General features: G+C 38.3%; 1 protein-coding gene across 3 annotated transcripts in view; it reads right to left on the reverse strand.

Annotated features, from left to right (window-relative positions):
• The window catches only part of acsf2 (acyl-CoA synthetase family member 2), a 29,970-nt gene extending 15,994 nt beyond the window's left edge, over window positions 1-13,976 (reverse strand). Inside the window, exons 1-11 of one of the 3 annotated variants that reach the window (XM_089122153.1) lie at window positions 13,486-13,976; window positions 9,025-9,037; window positions 7,173-7,368; window positions 3,821-3,949; window positions 3,679-3,732; window positions 3,139-3,257; window positions 2,867-3,029; window positions 2,377-2,472; window positions 2,011-2,162; window positions 1,584-1,675; window positions 1,352-1,428 (exon numbers count right to left, since the gene is read on the reverse strand). In XM_089122153.1, the coding sequence (XP_088978279.1) occupies window positions 1,352-1,428; window positions 1,584-1,675; window positions 2,011-2,162; window positions 2,377-2,472; window positions 2,867-3,029; window positions 3,139-3,257; window positions 3,679-3,732; window positions 3,821-3,949; window positions 7,173-7,368; window positions 9,025-9,037; window positions 13,486-13,570 (1,176 nt within the window). In that variant the 5' untranslated portion in view covers window positions 13,571-13,976. Of the gene's footprint in view, window positions 1-1,351; window positions 1,429-1,583; window positions 1,676-2,010; window positions 2,163-2,376; window positions 2,473-2,866; window positions 3,030-3,138; window positions 3,258-3,678; window positions 3,733-3,820; window positions 3,950-7,172; window positions 7,369-9,024; window positions 9,633-13,463 lie in introns of those variants that run through there. The other 2 variants (XM_039664823.2, XM_039664822.2) reach the window with 2 other exon arrangements.
• Between the last annotated feature and the right edge of the window lie 6,051 nt (window positions 13,977-20,027).

The raw sequence follows: 20,027 nt of genomic DNA on the forward strand, positions 1-20,027 counted from the left end.
GAAATATTAGGCAGCACATCTGTATTCAAAACGAATAATAATTAGAAACGGAATTGTTTTACTGTATTTTTGATCAAAGGTAAGCAGCCACGGCAAGAAAATATGAATTAAAAAAAAAAAATAAATCCAACCCTAAACTTTTGAACATTAGTGTACATCACTTAAATATAAGGGGAATATTTTAGTTTATTTTCTTGGAAGTGAAAGCTGATGTACTTTATTTCAGTTTCAGTGTATACAAAAACTTAAATACAGACAAGGGATTATTGGGGATAGGGGAATAGGGATTATTTTTTAATGCGTTAATACCATTCATGATTATCATCAGATTTTTCAGAGAGGTTGAAAGAAAATATCAAAATTGCAGTTAAGCTATTAATATGAAAATCTGTCTCCCCCTAGTGATACTGACATGTAGTATACATACTGTACAATCCTGGTCAGAATCATTGGCATCCTTGGTAAATATGAACAAGAAGCCAATAAAAATAAATCTGCATTTTAAATGATTTTGACTTTTCATTAAAAAAATAAAAAAATAAATAAATAAATCAACCTCATTGATTCTCACACATCAAATGAACATTCTTGAGCTTCAGTTTACCACAACTGATGTGTGCGTTGATGATTTTTTTATATTTAAATAAAAGCCTAAATTCAATGAATCTGTTCATCATATAAAGTGATTGAGTCTGTTTTTGGACTAAACAGCTCAATTCATATGGATTAGGTTTTACAATCTTGTTATGGACTTTTGGTCAAGTGTCAAAGTCTCAGTTGCGTGGCAGTCAATGGAGGGACAGAAAGCTCTCAGATTTCATGAAAAAAAGTCTTCATTTTTGTTCCAAAGATGAACGGTCTTATGGTTTTGAAACAACATGAGGGCGAGTAATTAATGACAGAATTTTCATTTTAGGGTGCACTATGCCTTTAAGACAATATAGACACATGTCCTCTTCCATGCAGATTTGTGACATTTCCCGTTGATCGGAACTTTTTATTTATTGTCCAGATGGGGGAAATGGGAATGTTCAATGCTTTGGCTATTTTCTTACAATTACTTTCTAATTTGTGAAGCTCAACAATATTTTTCTGCACATTAGAATTGATTGTGGCCAATGTGTTTGGCAATGGAGAAAATCATTTCACAGGTGATTTCTGCCACTTCAATGAAAGGTTAGATTTTTGTGATTTTTCTGAAGGAAAGATCAAAAGGATAAACAATGCAGATTTATTTTCACAGCCTTCTTTGATCAAATTTACCAAGGGTGCCAATAATTCTGACCACGACTGTACAATTATTATCAGTTTGTTTTTTAACCGAGAATGAACAATCCCATTAACTACTCACCAACATTTCCTTAATACCCATGACATTGAGGACCTTACGGACGACCTCAGGAGGACAAGGTGAACCAGCAGCAATGCCTGACATAAACAAAACATAGGATTTTAGCAGAACCCTGATGAAAGTGGAGGATGTACTGCTTGATTGCACAGAAATGTTGATAATATTAATGTAATCTATCACAACCTCCATTTAGCAGTAGATTTTGAGATTTAAAAAAGTTTGATTGACTCACCACCCTCAACTGATGACAAATCAATCTGGGCCAGGTCGGGCTGACTCAGCATGTCAATAAACATAGTGGGGGTGCCGTAGACAAACGTACACCTGTGTAAACAGTACATTTTCTGTCAATTGAATCAAATAAATACAGCTCAGATCTGTTATTCCAGATATGCATAGTGTACACATGAACTTTGACCCAAATTCTTCATGACTGTCCTCTTTATCTGTCCCTGTGTCTTTTATTTATGACAACATAAATTCAATATGGCTAAAGAGAAAGTGAGATCTCTGGAAGGTTTAGAATTATATTCTAATACAAAGGGCAGATGCACAAATCTCTAACACATCAATTCTTCTTTTGAGGTTAAAAATTTCACAAAGAAAGTTTCAACTCATGCATCTGAGGATTAATTAAAAGAGAATTCATGACTCCATACTTCTCTTTCTCTATCGCCACCAGGTTGGCATGTCCATCATAACCAGTAGATGGGAAAACCACTGTGGAACCATGAACAGCCATGACCATACCACCACCCACTGATCCAAAACAATGATACAGGGGCACCGGCAAGCAAATTCGCACGTTTTTCTGCAAGTAGATTAAGGTCAAAAATTACCCATACTGTATGAGCTATGAATGAAGATTTATGGAGATTCATTTAAACAAATAATATTTTCTGTTCTGTATTGTAATACCAGTATGCTAAACAATGAACTGTATTTTTGCAATATACATCATCTAAAGATCTATTTTCCAGACACAGAACCTACATTTATAGAAACAAACACTGACAAGCACCTACCCTCCAGTTGAAGCCTATGCGCATGCCGATGAAAAAAGCATTGTTCACAATGTTGTGATGAGACAGAGTGGCTCCTTTGGGCTTTCCAGTTGTTCCCTGAGAATCAAAACGAAAAAAATCTAATTATTTTGATACATTTGACTTCACTGGGCTAAGACTTAAAGCTAAAGTGTATCATTTTTTAAATGTCATAATATGCTTGCTTTTTATGCAGTAAGACAACAGTAAATAGGTCATTTCTAGGATAATTTATCTGAAACATGTAAACTCTATGGTTTAAACATTGCACTGTTTCTCTTGCCCTAACACTGCAAAATTAGGTCGATCAATGCTGTGCGTTTGGGGCATGTCTAGGAGTTTGACCTACCAATAATGTGTTTGAGGTAATCTGTCTGAAAATAATATTTTTTTTCTATAATGTTGGGTGATGCAAGTGACAGAAGTTACACACTGCAGCTTCAATAGAGATATATATAAATTTAAATTATACCGATGTAAACTGAATGTTTATGGGGTCATCACAAACAAGTTTCTTCTGCAGGTCTTGTAGTTGCTGATGATGTTGGCTGCTTCCTGCCTGCATCAGATCTTTTAAGTGGAAAGTTCCTGGCACCTGACTGTCAGTCACGATCACAGTGTGTAGGTCTGGTAGTCTGAAGAAGAAGAAAAAAACATGTTTCTCAAAAACAACAAAGTAACTCAGTCAGCCTCTGGCCCTTAATAATGATTATGTATATCTTCCATTTATTACACCACTTGTACCTTGAACTCTTGATTCCTCCAGGTGAAGCGGTCTCCATCTCTGGACAAAGCTGCCTTAACATGTCAGAGTACTTTTGGGTCTTGAATTGAGTCGGACAAACTATTGCATTGCACTGTACCTAAAAGAAGCATTCAGCCATTAATAATGTGCAAATGTAGTTGAGAATAAAACTAAGCTTGTTTCTGTCTAAAAAAGGGTAAATGTCCTTGTATTTCTCATAATTAGGACCTTATATCTCATGATGTGACTGTACATCTCTCAATGGCCACTTTATTTTTTCAGAATTGTGACTTAGCATACTTAAAAAAAAAATAATTGTAATGGCAACTTTATTTCTCAATTTTTGAGTTATACATTTGAAAAGTGAGACTATTTACTTTTAGACTTACTTCCATATAAAGCTCTGGTTTCCAAGAATAAAAGAATAAAAACAGGTTTCCAAGAATAAAAAACTTGTTTGAGTAAAAATAAATCTTAAACAGTCCTATAGATAGGGACATTCCACTTTTCTTTTTTTGCATGTATAAACATTAACTTACCTTTCTGAGTGCAAATTCTACCTCTTGCAGTTGATAAGCCGGGTTCACTGAAACCTGTAAAATCCCAATAAACTTGACGAGAGACCAGCCATTGACTAATCCTAGGATAAACCAAATTACAAGACTCAACAAAAACACTCACCAAAATGATCCCTGCTTTAGCTGTGGCAAACTGCATCAGTATCCATTCATAGATGTTTGGTCCCCAGATCCCCAAGCGATCACCCCTTTTCAGCCCAACAGCCAGTAGACCTGCAGCAGTCTGTTCCACCTGCAATCAAAATACTACCACAGTTTTACACTGGCCCTAAAACAAATTAAAATGTAAGGTGGGTTTACATAAATGTTTATTAGATTAGGAATAGATCAATAATTTAATACTACATCACATAAAAGAGAATCGAGGGAATCAAGTTTATGGTTAAAGGCTCATTACACGAGTTACATTTTATGTGACAAGCTGGCACCCCAACTCTTGCAGATTTGCACTTTATACAATCAATAAAACCAGACCGTTGGCAATGCATAATATTCTGTAAATATTGCATTAACAAAATTAATGAATTGATTTGAAAAATTATGGGGAGCATCTTTGGAGCATCCTGGAACATTTGTGCTTATACAACTTCAACCTTTTTATTTATTTTTTAACTGGCCGATCATTTCGCTAGACAAGACCCTTATTCATCGTCTGGTGTTGTTTAAAGCCCTTTGGAAGCTGCACTGAAACTCTCAAACGGTTGGAGTCCATTGAAGTCCATTTTATGACAGACTGATCTCATGAAATGGTGGATCTATGTGTATGACATGCCAATTCGTATTTCCATTTTTGGTGTGCTATCAACACGCATAATTGCTTTTCAGCGTGTTGATCAACGCCGTGAGACCCCTGTAATCATAAAAATGGTTTGGTCTGGTTTGTTAAAAGGGCTTCATTTTCTGTGGCTGGATTAGTTCTGGTGAGGGATCAGTGAGAAACATCTGAGACCCAGAACTCAGTAATGTACTGATGTCCCATTTATAAGTCAGTGTGCGTTTCTTCTTCTTTTTTTTCTTTTTTTCTATCTTTCTTCAGCACAATGTGAGGTCAGTACTTAAAGCTACACTGTGTGATTTTTACCCCCATCTAGCAGTGAAAAGGTAAATGATCATCCAGTGAATATTAGTTTCTGTTCCTCTCAATTCCGATTTTGTTTTAACTCCTACGGTGGCCAATGTAGTCCAAGATTAACATGGCTTCCAGTTCGACCTCGTCCATGAGTGTTAACTCAAACGTAAACGCGAAAGGCGAAGCTTGAATTAACGGGGATGTCCCTCTTTGGCTAATGTACTGATGGAGGGGCAACATGGCGACTGACATTAGAACCCCTTACCCGTATGTATTTTCAATGGCATGTTATACACTCATGACAATACTTTATTACTTGAATGAAGTAAATATACATGAATGAGCACATATATTTTGAAAGAACTAAGTGTTTTTAGCTAAAAATAAACTAAAAGAGTTGCACAGTAATAGTCTCCTGAAAATTTTACCAAGAACAGAAATAGCCATTCTGGTTTAAAATAAACACTTTTGTGGTTCACCATGAAGTAATATGCAAATGAGTTCTTGATGAATTAAAAAAAAATACTGCACTAAAAAAAAGGATATTTCACATTGAATATGTGTGTTAAGACCAATGGCACCACTTTGTGCAAAACGTTTCTGGTTTGTGATATGTTATTGCTTTTCAGTAAATGTTTAACTTTGTCATATTGATAGACTTTACCCCACTCCTGCTCTCATTATGGAAGACAGCAGCCACACCTGAAGCACCTATCTGTGCCAGATAGCGCATATCAGTCCATTTAGAAGAATAATATTGTGTTCATTGTGGAATATGTATTAATAATCACCTCGATGGTGAGTTAATGTGTTTTCTTTGTGATTCACAGTTTACATTCACAGAATAACCACAAAACCGATTTGAATAATAACACTGTATTTAAATACCCCCTATGGTGAAAATCAAGTATTCAATGTTGTTTATAGGTCTATGTGGCATTTTTAATATGCGTGTGCAATTTTATACAAATATTAAAAAATGTGCAAATTCATAAGTCGACACCTTTGCTGTCTATATTCTCCTTAAAACTGCTGTGAACGTCAAAAACGTGGTTTGAAATCACTGGTGTTTCTGACGTTACAAACTACCTTGTAACCAATTACATCAACGTGCCGGCGGGCTTTAGCATATCGTTAACTGCTGGTTATCCCGGTATATTTTTTGTTGATATGAAAAACCGGGTACATTTAGCAATGTAGCAGGTGAATTACGATGTAATGATTAACTATTTGCTTTTCTCAACTGACGTTCTATAATGTTAAATAATTTTCTAAGGATACTTAGTTTTAGAAGGCAGACTGACATGGCGAAGGGTAACATGGTTTGTGAAACATTTACACATTATTAGCCGTTTAATAACGGAGTAAAGCAAAAGGCTAATCATATCATGTGTCCGATGTTGTAAAGAGAGATACCATTGTGGTGCGTTTACGAGAGTAGAGCTGAGCAAGTGGATCTCTGAGCTGGTGTGAGTGAGTGAAGGCGGGGCTAATTTGCATATTCATGTTTCTGCATATACCGATTGAAGCAAGGGTGTAAAGATGAATTTTAATGGCCATCCTTGACTACAGGGATCCCTTTAAATGATGTTTAGGTCATTACATTGTTTGGAGCATAAGAAACAAATTGAATAAAGACATTTTTGAAAAAAAAGGTATTTTATCCTAATATTATACAGTACTATATTCTCTGTAGAGGACACCAGGACCTATTTATTACCAAAATTAAAAGACTTGAAACACCATGAATAGGCATAAAAACAATATTTTCGTTTTTTTTTTCATTCACCAATCAATTTTTTTTTAATCCAAACGTAATTTCAACTTTTTCAACTGTTATGAAAGATATGCCAGAATGATTTGATATGCCATTTTAAGGTATATGCATGTACACATTTGCATAACTTGCATATTAATCTGTTCTTGGGGCAACATGTAATAATTGCAAAAGAATCACTCATTTAATAAGAATATTGATATTCGTTTGTTGTCTCCGACATGCCTGATATTCCATGACATTAGTCCTGGTGTCCTCTGAGAGGTCATGTTAGAAAGAAATCCCCTGTTTCATTCAGTAATTTTTAAAGACCAAGGAGAGGGGGTTGTCATAGTTCAAACTCTAAACATTTGGTATCTCTGCAAAGCCCTCAATTTGCTCTTTACAGGACATACAGACTTAAAAAATGATAAATTTGCTAAAATATAGTGTCCACAACAGAGGAAACCTTATATATGGTTTTGGCCTAGATCCCTCATTCCACACACTGCACTTTTGACAGTGGCGGCTTGTGGTTTTCCTCTCTCCTACGACTGAGGGGTCTTAGGCGACTTAGCATCAATTTTCTAACCATTCCTCTGTAGAAAAACCAGAAGCAAAACCACTCACGTCTTGGTAGAACTGAGCAAAAGTCTTGCGTATTCCATCCTGCACAAAAACCAAAGCTTCCCGGTCAGGGTAGCGCTCCACTGTGGCTCGAAGACACTGGTCCACAGTACTAGAGAGCAGCGGATGGGAGGAGATGCCATGGGCATAACTGGTTGTCAGGGTTGGGGTGCTGGGTGGGTTATCCACATGAATGGCACTAAAAAAAGAGGGGAGAGTGTGTGTTTATAAGAGATGCAAAGAGACATCTGAACGTGAACCAAATACATACAAAAACGGTGTGTGTGTGTGGGGGGGGGGGATTGGGTTTGTAAACTGCAACTACTTTTAGTTTGTCTTTTGGTCTGGTGAAGTTAATCCTGAAGGGAGAGCAGAACCTAAAAAACTTTTTATGTAAGGAAAAGTAAAATAATGGATGTCAGCTGCTGCATTATTTCTCACTTTAGAGAACCAAGAAGATGGTCTTTGTAAATGCTTTTTTAGTCTGTTTAAAGCCCGGAACACACCAAGCCGACGGTCGGCCGTCTGGCAGATTTTGTGCGTCGGCCAACTAAGTTTCCTCGGTGTGATACGCACGGTTACGTGCCGTTGGCTAATAGCTAATAGTCCTTGTCGGCTTTATTTCGCCCGATTCAACATGTTAAATCGACGTCGGGCCGTTGGGGAAAGAGAGAACTCTGATTGGCTGATCAGCTTAGTGAAAGAGTCAGTGCACGAGAATAAAAGCAAAACAGCAAGCAAAGTAGTCAAAATGGTAACGATAGAAGGCTGATCTTATGTTACGTCTTCTTACCTGAGTGTTACTTGGCGAATACTTCAATATAACATGGGTGAAGTGGACTAAAGAAAGTGTTTAACAGGATTGATATTCAAAAATGTACGCGCACCCTGCTTTGTTTACATTATGTGTATCTGCAGCCGCAGCGTCGGCTTTCCTTTTTGAATGACGAATATAGAGTAATATATCTGCAGAAATAGACAGTTGGCTCATTATACGCAGGCGCAGAACGCACATTCTGACGGTCGCCTGTAGTTCTCTCGGGTGTGTTCAAGTGCAGCTTGCCTTTTTACCTCGACGAGAGGGGACGAGAGGCGACAACACAGTTGGTTTTCATCAGCGCTAGTTCGTTGGCGTCTTCTTGGTGTGTTACGACACTGTCATTTGAAGGTACAGGATCACAGATGAAATTAGCATATACAGCGGATTCCTACTATATATAAAATAGTCTGGTGTGGACATGAAAGAGTTAATGGTTTTGTTTTGTTTTTTATTGTCACCGGATCCTGGTGGCGGGTCACGTGATTACATGTGAATGTGAATATTAGTCACCTGTTCACTGATTATGTCAGGTGAGAGGGGGTGAGCAGGGGCGATGTATTCTATGTTGACCAGCAAACTTTGAGCAGCAAACCTTGTACCATCAATATACATCAGCCAGCAATATATATATAGGATGTAACGATGCCCTCACGGCACGATTCAATACATATCATGATACTGGTTAACTTGTTAACTTGTTGCTAAAACAGCCTGTTGTAGTCTGTGAATGTGAGACCCTTGAGGATGCGGGTGGGGGTTGTCGAAGAATATGTTATTCAGTCAGGAGAGAAGAATTTTTTTTTTTTTTTTAGATAAATAATATTTCCCACGAGTAAGCTATTTCTTTGTAGTGTCAGTTAAAGGGTTAATGAAAACATTACATAACTACTACAGAACTGTATCAATTGGAAGTATGGGTTATTTTCGAATTTTCAAGAACATGAGACACGTTCCAAAATTATAAAAAGCAGTCTGGCACATTGACATCTTCCTCCGGATAAATCATAAAAGATGCATGTTTTTATGATGCCTTACCAGCTTTGTTGAGAAGCTACGAAAGGAGTCCAGGGTCTCTGCAGAAAATGCAGTGTTTTGTAGAAGCTCGCAGATTTTCGTAGATTAGTCAGAAGAATCTTAGAAGACATCTTTCAGTTTCACCTTTACGATGGACAGAAGTACTCTGAAGAATCTATTTATTTTTTATTCAGAACTCGATACGATAGCAATCAAGCAAAAACACGACACGACTATAAGTTATATAAATGCACAAAACAGTCAAATTAAAACTCCTGAATTAACTGCAATGATAAATCATGAATGCTCGACTTCTAAACAACACCAATCTCGCCACCGCAATCCCAAAGTTCCCAAAAGTTAATCGCTAAAACAACTAACTTTACACATCAAGTTGCAAGACAAGCAGCTGCAACGCAATGAACTGTAGAGGACGCAAATAAACGTTGTCACATCAGGAAGCTTTAGCCAGCCCAGTAGCGGAATTAACTTAAACTGGCATGGGATTTTATGCACAGGCTTTGACACATGATGTTTAGAGGAGGTACATCCGGTTTTCATTTGCATGTGCCAGCGGAGAGTGCCATGTGCATGCCACTAAAACGCAAGTTAAGTCTATGGTCTAGTAACAGTTCACTGCAGAGCAAAATGACGTCCAGCTCCACCTCTCTGAACGTCATGGATTGAGCTTGACCCATGCGGAAGTAACGCGTGTCATGGACCCGCCCATTAGTTCCAACCACTGATAGTTCCAGCATTGAACCCCGTTCATTTTCAGTGCTTCCGAAGTACGCTCGCTGGTAAATTAATGAAATTACTGTATTTTTTTTTACTTTTGCACACATCAGCCGACCTCTCGTGAATCTAGTCTGTAGTTATATGTTATGTAGCCAGATCTAGTAAATGTTTATTGGAAGATAATAGGTTAATTGCAGCGATAGCTTACGTGACCAACACTTCACTAACGTTGTTAGCTAACTTATGGTTACCTGATGTATATAATATTTTTTTTAACATCATATAAAATATAATATTAGATATACGTACACACACAATTGATTTATTTAAATTGTTTAGGGTTATGCATGTGTTTGTGTAGCTAATGTATATAGGCATATATATAATATATATATATATATATATATATATATATATATATGTGTGTGTGGGGGGGGGGATACATAGTACCTTGTATTAAATGTATTTGTGTGTTTTCTGATGAATGGTTTAACTTTAGTCTATGAGGGTAGGATGAAGGGATACATTATAGCCACTGAATTGAATCCCAACAGTTATGGATCATATTTAGGAACATTTACTCATCATCATCATCATCATCATATCTTTATTCAGGACATAGATATTAAATGGTCCATAGCACTATACAAAATGAAGTACATTCAAAATAGAAAAGATACCTAACAGTTAAAGGGTTAGTTCACCCAAAAATGAAAATTCTGTCAGTATTTACTCACCCTCATGTTGTTCCAAACCCGTAAGACCTTCGTTCATCTTCGGAACACAAATTAAGATATTAAGATCGCTCCTGCATACAGTCCATAGGCTTCTTGAGGGACTGGCTCTTGCTGTCCTCGAAAAGTCATTAAAGACATCGTTAAAATAGTCCAAGTGACTACAGGGGCTCAATCTTAAGTTTATCAAACGACGAGAACACTTTTGTGCGCAAAAAAACAACAAAAATAACGACTTTATTTCAACTATTCGTTATTTCTCCCCCTGCGCGAATCAGGTTACTAGTTTAATAGCGTAAGCTTCTGTTATTGTACGTCACACGCATCACACACACACATGACCAGCGTCGGCCAATAGTGAGCCTACGTGTGACGTAGCTCTACGCAATCACACTACGTTAACTGACTTACAGGCTCATGGAGAAGGAAGTGAATAGTTGAAATAAAGTCGTTATTTTTGTTGTTTTTTTGCGCACAAAAGTGTTCTCGTCGTTTGATAAACAGATTGAGCCCCTGTAGTCACTTGGACTATTTTAACGATGTCTTTAATGACTTTTCGGGGACAGCAAGAGCCAGTCCCTCAAGAAGCCTATGGACTGTATGCAGGAGCGATCTTAATATCTTAAATATCTTAATTTGTGTTCCGAAGATGAACGAAGGTCTTACGGGGTTGGAACAACATGAGGATGAGTAAATAGGCTTGTTTGAGATGAGCAAAATCTGCGCAGAATCGATCACCGGTGATCAGCGCGAGATGCATGCCGGTTAGAAATGTGTCCGAGAACGGTCCGCCTGGCTCTGATGTCATGCCGACGTATGTCAAAAAAACTCTCGCGAGCGCAAGGCGGAAGGGTCGGATTCTGCAGTCGCGCGCAGTTCTCACCGACTGCGCTGATCAAAAGCATGATGGGAAACGACTTGCTGACGACACTGCTTAATGCTCATTGGTTTAAACAACAGTGATGTAGGTAAATTCCATATTCATAAAGCTAAATTCTCCAAATAAAGGCCATGTTTTATTATTATTTTTTTTTTTCAAATTGAAACTGATATATTGTGAGTCTCTTAAACGGGTTATTGAGAAAGCTATGTCAGTAACTCAAATATACTCTAAAATTTTAAAGTGAAAATTAAGAAAATTTCTCTCAGATGATGAAGTTAGTAAGTCTGTCTATTTAAACTAAACTTATTTTGATTTATTTTGATTTTTTTATTATTCATTTTATTCTGATGTTTATTTATTTGTCGCTGTATAATATTTGTTTCACAAATTGTAGTGCTTGTATGTTTGTAACTTGCATTCTAATAAAAAATAAAATACATAATAAAAAAACAACAGTGATGAATTGTTCTCTTTTAAAATGTTTGATTTTAAAACTGATATCATGTTTTAGGCTATGTGTATAAACTAAATAAAAAAATATAAAAACACATCTGTATTAAATAAAAAATGATTGATAAACACATATTTGGAATGTAGCCTAATTAAATAACAAGTACTTTGGGTGTCTTGTTCATTATATTTATTTTCATATAAAAGCAACAGAACTTAAATCACATCCAGTTTATTAGCAACACGTGCACGAGCGTGAATCCCGTGAATCCCAGTAGCACCTCAATGCAGAACATGAGATCCACGGGGAGGAGTCGGATCACGATCCAAGGGGTGGAGATGGGTAAGTAGGGTTGGGTTTAGGGATTAGGGGTGGGTTTAGGGATCAGGGGGCGGAGTTGGTTAGGTTTAGGTGTATGTAAGGTGGGAGGAGTTGGATCTGGATCCGACTCCTCCCCATGGATTTCATGTTCCGCAGTGAGGACCATCTCGTGAATCCCGCGATATCAGACTTTGATCTCACAGGTGTCTGATTCACTGCGAGAACCGAGATTTGTCCGGCTTGAATGCGCTTTTTTCACTCCTCCTCTAACTGCAGCCGCCTACTCTCGACTAGTACAATGCAGGCGAGGCGCATCTCAAACAAGCCTACTGACAGAATTTTCATTTTTGGGTGAACTAACCCTTTAACGTTTACTGAACATTACTGTAAATATGGTCATTGCTACGTCATGGGAACAGTCTATATCCCTCCTAAATCATTCATTTGTACATGCACAGCATAATTATTTATATTTTACGTTGGTTGTCGTGATTGTTATCCTGAACGGGCCACCGCCACGGGTCTTTGCGTGATCACGGTAGGCTAATGGCTGAATCGGAATTTATAAGCAAGATCACGGGAATCAATAACCTACATCCCAGTTGTGCTAAAATAAATATCATGAGACGTCCATCATCAGATGAATGACATGGAAAAGTTAAGTTAGATCCGCTAAAGCCAGTGCAACTACCAATGCGAACATTGCTTTTCCCTCCAAAAATATAGCCTAAAAAACATCTAAGTTGTCACCCTGCCTCTCCAAATGCAACACTGACATTAATCAAACGCAATAAAAGCTTCAATAAAAAATCATTATTAATGTCTATTGTCACTTTTGATCATTTAAAGCATCCTTGCTAAATATATTTATATAAAGAAATAGGTTTATATAAAGAAATAAACCTACTGACCATCTATTTAGAACATCAATTTCAGAGCCTCTACTAAGCGGCAAATGAGCCGAGGAGGAAAGGCATTCAAAAACTATTGAGTAGAACACGCCAACTTGCTAAACAAGTTAACACAAGTCTGTGAATGTGAGACCCTTGAGGGTGGTTTAAGGTGGGGGTTGTCGAAGAATCAGGAGAGAAGAATTATTTTGTTTTAGATAAATAATATTTCCCACGAGTAAGCTATTTCTTTGTAGTGTCAGTTAAAGGGTTAATGAAAACATTACATAACTACTACAGAACTGTATCAATTGGAAGTATGGGTTATTTTCGAATTTTCAGGAACATGGAGAAACAATTCCAAAATTATAAAAAGCAGTCTGGCACATTGACATCTTCCTCCGGATAAATCATAAAAGATGCATGTTTTTATGATGCCTTACCAGCTTTGTTGAGAAGCTACGAAAGGAGTCGGTCTCTGCAGAAAATGCAGTGTTTTGTAGAAGCTCGCAGATTTTCGTAGATTAGTCAGAAGAATCTTAGAAGACATCTTTCAGTTTCACCTTTACGATGGACAGAAGTACTCTGAAGAATCTATTTATTTTTTATTCAGAACTCGATGCGATAGCAATCAAGCAAAAACACGACACGACTAAGCTATATAAATGCACATTACACAGTCAAATTAAAACTCCTGAATTAACTGCAATGGTAAATCATGAATGCTCGACTTCTAAGCAACACCAATCTCGCCACCGCAATCCCAAAGTTCCCAAAAGTTAATCGCTAAAACAACTAACTTTACACATCAAGTTGCAAGACGAGCAGCTGCAACGCAATGGACTGTAGAGGACGCAAATAAACGTTGTCACATCAGGAAGCTTTAGCCAGCCCAGTAGCGGAATTAACTTTAACTGGCATGGGATATGGGACATGATGTTTAGAGGAGGTACATCCAGTTTTCAGCATGTGCCAGCGATGAGTGGCATGTGCATGCCACTAAAACGCAAGTAATAACCTTACAGTCTTTGGTCTAGTAACAGTTCACTGCAGAGCAAAATGACGTCCAGCTCCACCTCTCTGGACGTCATGGATTGAGCTTGACCCAATAGAGCATCACAGTCCCGCCCACAGCCGGTGCCGGAAGTAATTTTATTTATTTATTTTTTTTTTTTATTTATTTATTTTTTTTTTTTTTTTTATTCAACTTTTACAAAAGCTTGTAATGACATTTTACAGCAAAAGACAAACACATAATGGGGAAAACCGGAAGTAATTTTATATTTTTTTATATATTTTTTTTATTTTTTATTGAACAATAAGAACAAAACAAAAATAGAATATACATCTACAGTGGCATCTACTATTGAACACAAAGCACAGGGGATACATCAAGTAGAAAAATAGATAAAATTAAAAAAAAAAAAAACATTATGCACAAAGACGACGTAAGCGAGGCAGTACAAAAGGGACCGGTCAATAAACAAAAAAACAAACAAAAAAAGATCACGAAACAAGCACATCAATACAGGAGGTGATTTACAAAGAAACCATATTTTTTTAAGCAACAAAGTAGTTTTAGCAGCTTTAGCTGATAAACAAAGAGAGTCAAATAATTTTAAATCAACACAAAAAAGTTTAAAGTTGGGCTTAGATTCAGTTACTTTACATTTATGGAGATGAAATTCACCGCATAAAGTAAGCAGCTTTAATCTGTCATCCATCTCCTTTGACCCCGAGTCCCAAGTCAAAAACAACACATTAACAACCTCAAAAGTAAAGAGTTTGTAATAAGCAGAAAAAATAAGCCAGGCTACTCTTTTCCAAAACTCCTTTACATAATCACATTCAAAAAACAAATGTGGTATTGTTTCAAGGTAAGAATTACAGAATGTGCAGTGTGAAGAGACGTCCAACTTAAATTTAGAAAGAAGAGAGTTACAGGGATAGTAATTTTGTAGAATTTTAAAGTGAAGCTCCTTCCACTTGTTAGGTAACAGAAACCTATTAATGCCAGTCCATGTATTAATGGTAGAAAGAGAAGGATAATTTAATTTCCATTTGAAAAAGGCTTTGGGATGACAGCTGATCTTCCTAATAAGAAATCTTCTAATCCAAAAATTGTTACATTTGCCATTGGAAATCTCCAAACCTCCAATAGATAACTGGGGCATTTCACAAACGGATGCTCTGTAGCTACAGTATTCCTCGACTCCTCACGGTGCAATTAGAGATGTCTTTCAAGATGGCTGAGCTCGATCGGTTTCTGGGTCATAGGACGGAGGAGCGAGGAGACGAGGAGGGATATTGAGAAGCACCCTCGCACTCTGCAACCTCGGCCTTCTCGGGATTCACTAAAGTAGTACAGGGGTTTCAGCCCAGTAGCACCTCAATGCAGAACATGAGATCCACGGGGAGGAGTCGGATCACGATCCAAGGGGTAGGATTAGGGTTGGGTTTAGGGATTAGGGGTGGGTTTAGAGATCAGGGGGCGGAGTTGGTTAGGTTTAGGTGTATGTAAGGTGGGAGGAGTTGGATCTGGATCCGACTCCTCCCCATGGATTTCATGTTCCGCAGTGAGGACCATCTCGTTTCAGTCCCGCCCGCGACGCACACAGGGCGTTTCCGAGGGTGTGGCCATCACACCCCTTTCCAAAAAAAAATAATTTGCAGGTCACCGCACATGCGCAGAGTATAGTGCCTTCTTCCCGCGCGCTTTTCAAATTACTGAACTGATTAATGATGAAGAGCAGACTGGTTAAACAGCCATGGACAAAGGACAAAACAGCGGATTCGGTAATTTTTTGAGGGTTTATTATGATCAAGAGGCAAACGTTTTGTAAAAGATTTTGTTTTTGTAAAAAGTTTTTGTAAAAGATGTGGAAGGATTCTAATGTAAGGAGTGGTTTCACGTGAGATAACGTTACTTGTCCTAACTGTACATGTGCATCAGATACCTGTGTGTGTGTTTACAGGGGTTTCACGTCAGATACCTGTCCTAACTGTACATCTGCATCAGATACCTGTGTGTGTGTGTGTGTGTGTGTGTGTGTGTGTGTGTGTGTGTGTGTGTGTGTTTACAGGGGTTTCACGTCAGATACCTGTCCTAACTGTACATGTGGATCAGATGCCTGTGTGTGTGTTTACATGAGTTTCACGTCAGATACCTGTCCTAACTGTACATCTGCATCAGATACCTGTGTGTGTGTGTGTGTTTACAGGGGTTTCACGCGAGATACCTGTCCTAACTGTAATTTACATGTGTATCAGACACCTGTGTGTTTACAGGAGTTTCACGTCAGATACCTGTCCTAACTGTACATCTGCATCAGATACCTGTGTGTGTGTGTGTGTGTGTGTTTACAGGGGTTTCACGTCAGATACCTGTCCCAACTGTACATGTGCATCAGATACCTGTGTGTGTGTGTGTGTTTACAGGGGTTTCACGCGAGATACCTGTCCTAACTGTACATCTGCATCAGATACCTGTGTGTGTGTGTGTGTGTGTGTGTGTGTGTGTGTGTTTACAGGGGTTTCACGTCAGATACCTGTCCTAACTGTACATCTGCATCAGATACCTGTGTGTGTGTGTGTGTGTGTTTACGTTTACAGGGGTTTCACGCGAGATACCTGTCCTAACTGTAATTTACATGTGTATCAGACACCTGTGTGTGTTTACAGGAGTTTCAAGTCAGATACCTGTCCTAACTGTTACATCTGCATCAGATACCTGTGTGTGTGTTTACAGGAGTTTCACGCGAGATACCTGTCCTAAATGTACATGTGCATCAGATACCTGTGTGTGTGTGTGTGTGTTTACAGGGGTTTCACGTCAGATACCTGTCCTAACTGTACATGTGCATCAGATACCTGTGTATGTGTTTACAGGGGTTTCACACAAGATACCTGTCCTATCTGTACATCTGCATCAGATACCTGTGTGTGTGCGTGTGTGTGTGTGTGTTTATACAGGGGTTTCACACAAGATACCTGTCCTATCTGTACATCTGCATCAGATACCTGTGTGTGTGTGTGTGTGTGTGTGTGTGTTTATACAGGGGTTTCACGCGAGATACCTGTCCTAACTGTACATCTGCATCAGATACCTGTGTGTGTGTGTGTGTGTGTGTGTGTGTGTGTGCGTGTTTACAGGGGTTTCACGTCAGATACCTGTCCTAACTGTACATATCCATCAGATACCTGTGTGTGTGTGTGTGTGTGTGTGTGTGTGTGTGTGTGTGTGTGTGTGTGTGTGTGTGTGTTTACAGGGGTTTCACGCGAGATACCTGTCCTAACTGTACATCTGCATCAGATACCTGTGTGTGTGTGTTTACAGGGGTTTCACGTGAGATACCTGTCCTAACTGTACATCTGCATCTGTACATCTGTGCAAATATGCAGACTTCCTTTCTCAAGGAAAGCCACCTACCTTCAGACAGGTACATGACCAAGCTACTATATTTATATTTCTCTCAAACCAGATTCTTAACACTTGTTTGACTTTATCAATAAATATCTATCCACTAAGACACACTAGTACCTACCTCACTCTAAACTTTTATTTAGCTTATATTTATTATATATTTTTTTTGTCAAAATACATCATCAAAGTGTGTCTGTACATGATTGTTCTCTCTTTTTATATAGTGTGACATTCCAGTCATACGAAAGGTGATGGTGTGGGAGATTGTGTCCTGAGACATCCAAATGCTGAAGTCCTGCCTTGTTATGCTTGCTGTCAATTTGATATTCTCTCTCTTTTTTTTAATAAAGTTGCATATGAACAACTAGTTGTTTATGTGTTGTTTTAAGATGGCAGTGGAAAAAGTACAGTAAGTTAGTAAACCTAGGTTCTAAGGTTTAACTCAGACTTTACACAAGTTCTAAGATAATTTCACATAAAATGTATATTCTACTAATAGACATACAAATACACTTTCTATGTGTATTAGAATATAAATATAGTTTATTTAAAATTATCCTAAAACTTGTAAAGTCTGTTAGCTAATTAAATTGATACATTTTGCATAAAAACATTGTAACACAACTACTGTAAAGTCAGGGATGTGATTTTTCCGGAATTTCCGACCTGAAAATGTGACCTGCGTGAATCTTGCAGATCTGTAAAAAAAAAAAAAAAAGAGGGGGACGGGCAACTAGCGACTTTGTCGCTATATTTAGCGAGTATTCAGACCCCCCTAGCGACACATTTTCAAAAAAGCGACTAGCGACAAATCTAGTGACTTTTTCTGGTGTTATTAGAGACTTTTGGAGACTCTCTGATGTGAAATCACATATCGTTTTTCCTCATCTCAACGAGCAGCGAGTGCTGCCGTGGGTCCCACCCCGTCCCAAATCACTCACAGGTAGTTGAGTCCTCGCGCAGCAGCCCCTCCCAGCTGTAGACAGACAGAGCAGGAGATGTTCTCATCCGCGTACAAACTGCAAAACAATCGCGCAAATGAGTCGCTATTTTTAGCGACTTTTCAGACCCAGACTTTTTGCTTTTCTCCCTTTGCTTTCATTCACTCTACGTCTACCCTGTTTAGTGAATGGCTGAGAGGAGCAGATCATATGTTGAACGCCACTGACAGAGGTGAATGAGCAGTGTTTTTCCACGGACCTATCACTTATCTGCTTTCTTTAAATAATAATGTTTTTTATTTAAACAATTTAGTTTCCTTTCTTTTCTTCTGCTTGCTGTATTACTTTTTTTGTCATTCACTATATATAGCCTATCACTCGTTTTGTGTGACAAAAATATATTAAGAACAGCTTTATTTTACATTCGTCTATATTATATTATAATATATTAAATACAATATGTGAGCTGAGCATTAATTTATAGAGAAAACACATAGGCAAGCGGAACGCAAGTACGACGCAATGACGTCACGAATATGCTAATTAACATATGACGTCATCTAGCGACTTTTAGGGAAGGCGTTAGCTACTTTCGTTTGAAATGGCAACACTAGGGACGGGTGTCGGCAGCCGGAGTTTAAATGAGAGAATGAGTAGCCCATAACTGGCTGACGTGCGTACAGAATGTTCCTTTCAAAGTATCAACAAGGACGTTGCGTTCAGCCAGAGAATGTCTAATTGGTTCAGCTTATCTCAGTCGCTCTCACGCTGGTATCGTTGTCAGTTGACAAGAACATCACCGTTAGGTCATCAGGGCTGGGCGATATATCGATATATTTCAAATTTGCGCAATGATCCTTGCTCCAAGCAAGCTGCTGACTGCTTTTGTAGAAATATGTAACTGTTAGCTATAGCCTGTCGTGCATTCGGTCAGTTGCAGTCCTGACACCTCCGTCTCAACAGCATTAGTGTACAACGCGACAAATACTTGCAATATTAACGCAGAGGAACGGCTACATCAGTTCAGCGAGTTCACAAAATTAATTTGCATGTGTGCTTTAAAGCCAATCACATGCCTGGTAAACACACTCAGGTATCTGATGTAGATGTACAGTTAGGACAGGTATCTGATGTGAAACTCCTGTAAACACACACACAGGTATCTGATGCAGATTTACAGATAGGACAGGTATCTGACGTGAAACTCCTGTAAACACACACACAGATATCTGATGCAGATGTACAGTTAGGACAGGTATCTGACATGAAACTCCTGTAAACACACACACAGGTATCTGATGCAAATGTACAGTTAGGACAGGTATCTGATGTGAAAGTCCTGTAAACACATACACAGGTATCTGATGCAAATGTACAGTTAGGACAGGTATCTGACATGAAACTCCTGTAAACACATACACAGGTATCTGATGCAAATGTACAGTTAGGACAGGTATCTGATGTGAAAGTCCTGTAAACACATACACAGGTATCTGATGCAGATGTACAGTTAGGACAGATATCTGACGTGAAACCCCTGTAAACACACACACACACACACACAGGTATCTGATGCAGATGTACAGTTAGGACAGTAAACACACACAAACAGGTATCTGATGCAGATGTACAATTAGGACAGG

The sequence above is a fragment of the Pimephales promelas genome, chromosome 17 (assembly GCF_988280905.1).
Source record: "Pimephales promelas chromosome 17, fPimPro1.hap1.1, whole genome shotgun sequence".
Taxonomy (NCBI): Eukaryota; Metazoa; Chordata; class Actinopteri; order Cypriniformes; family Leuciscidae; genus Pimephales; species Pimephales promelas.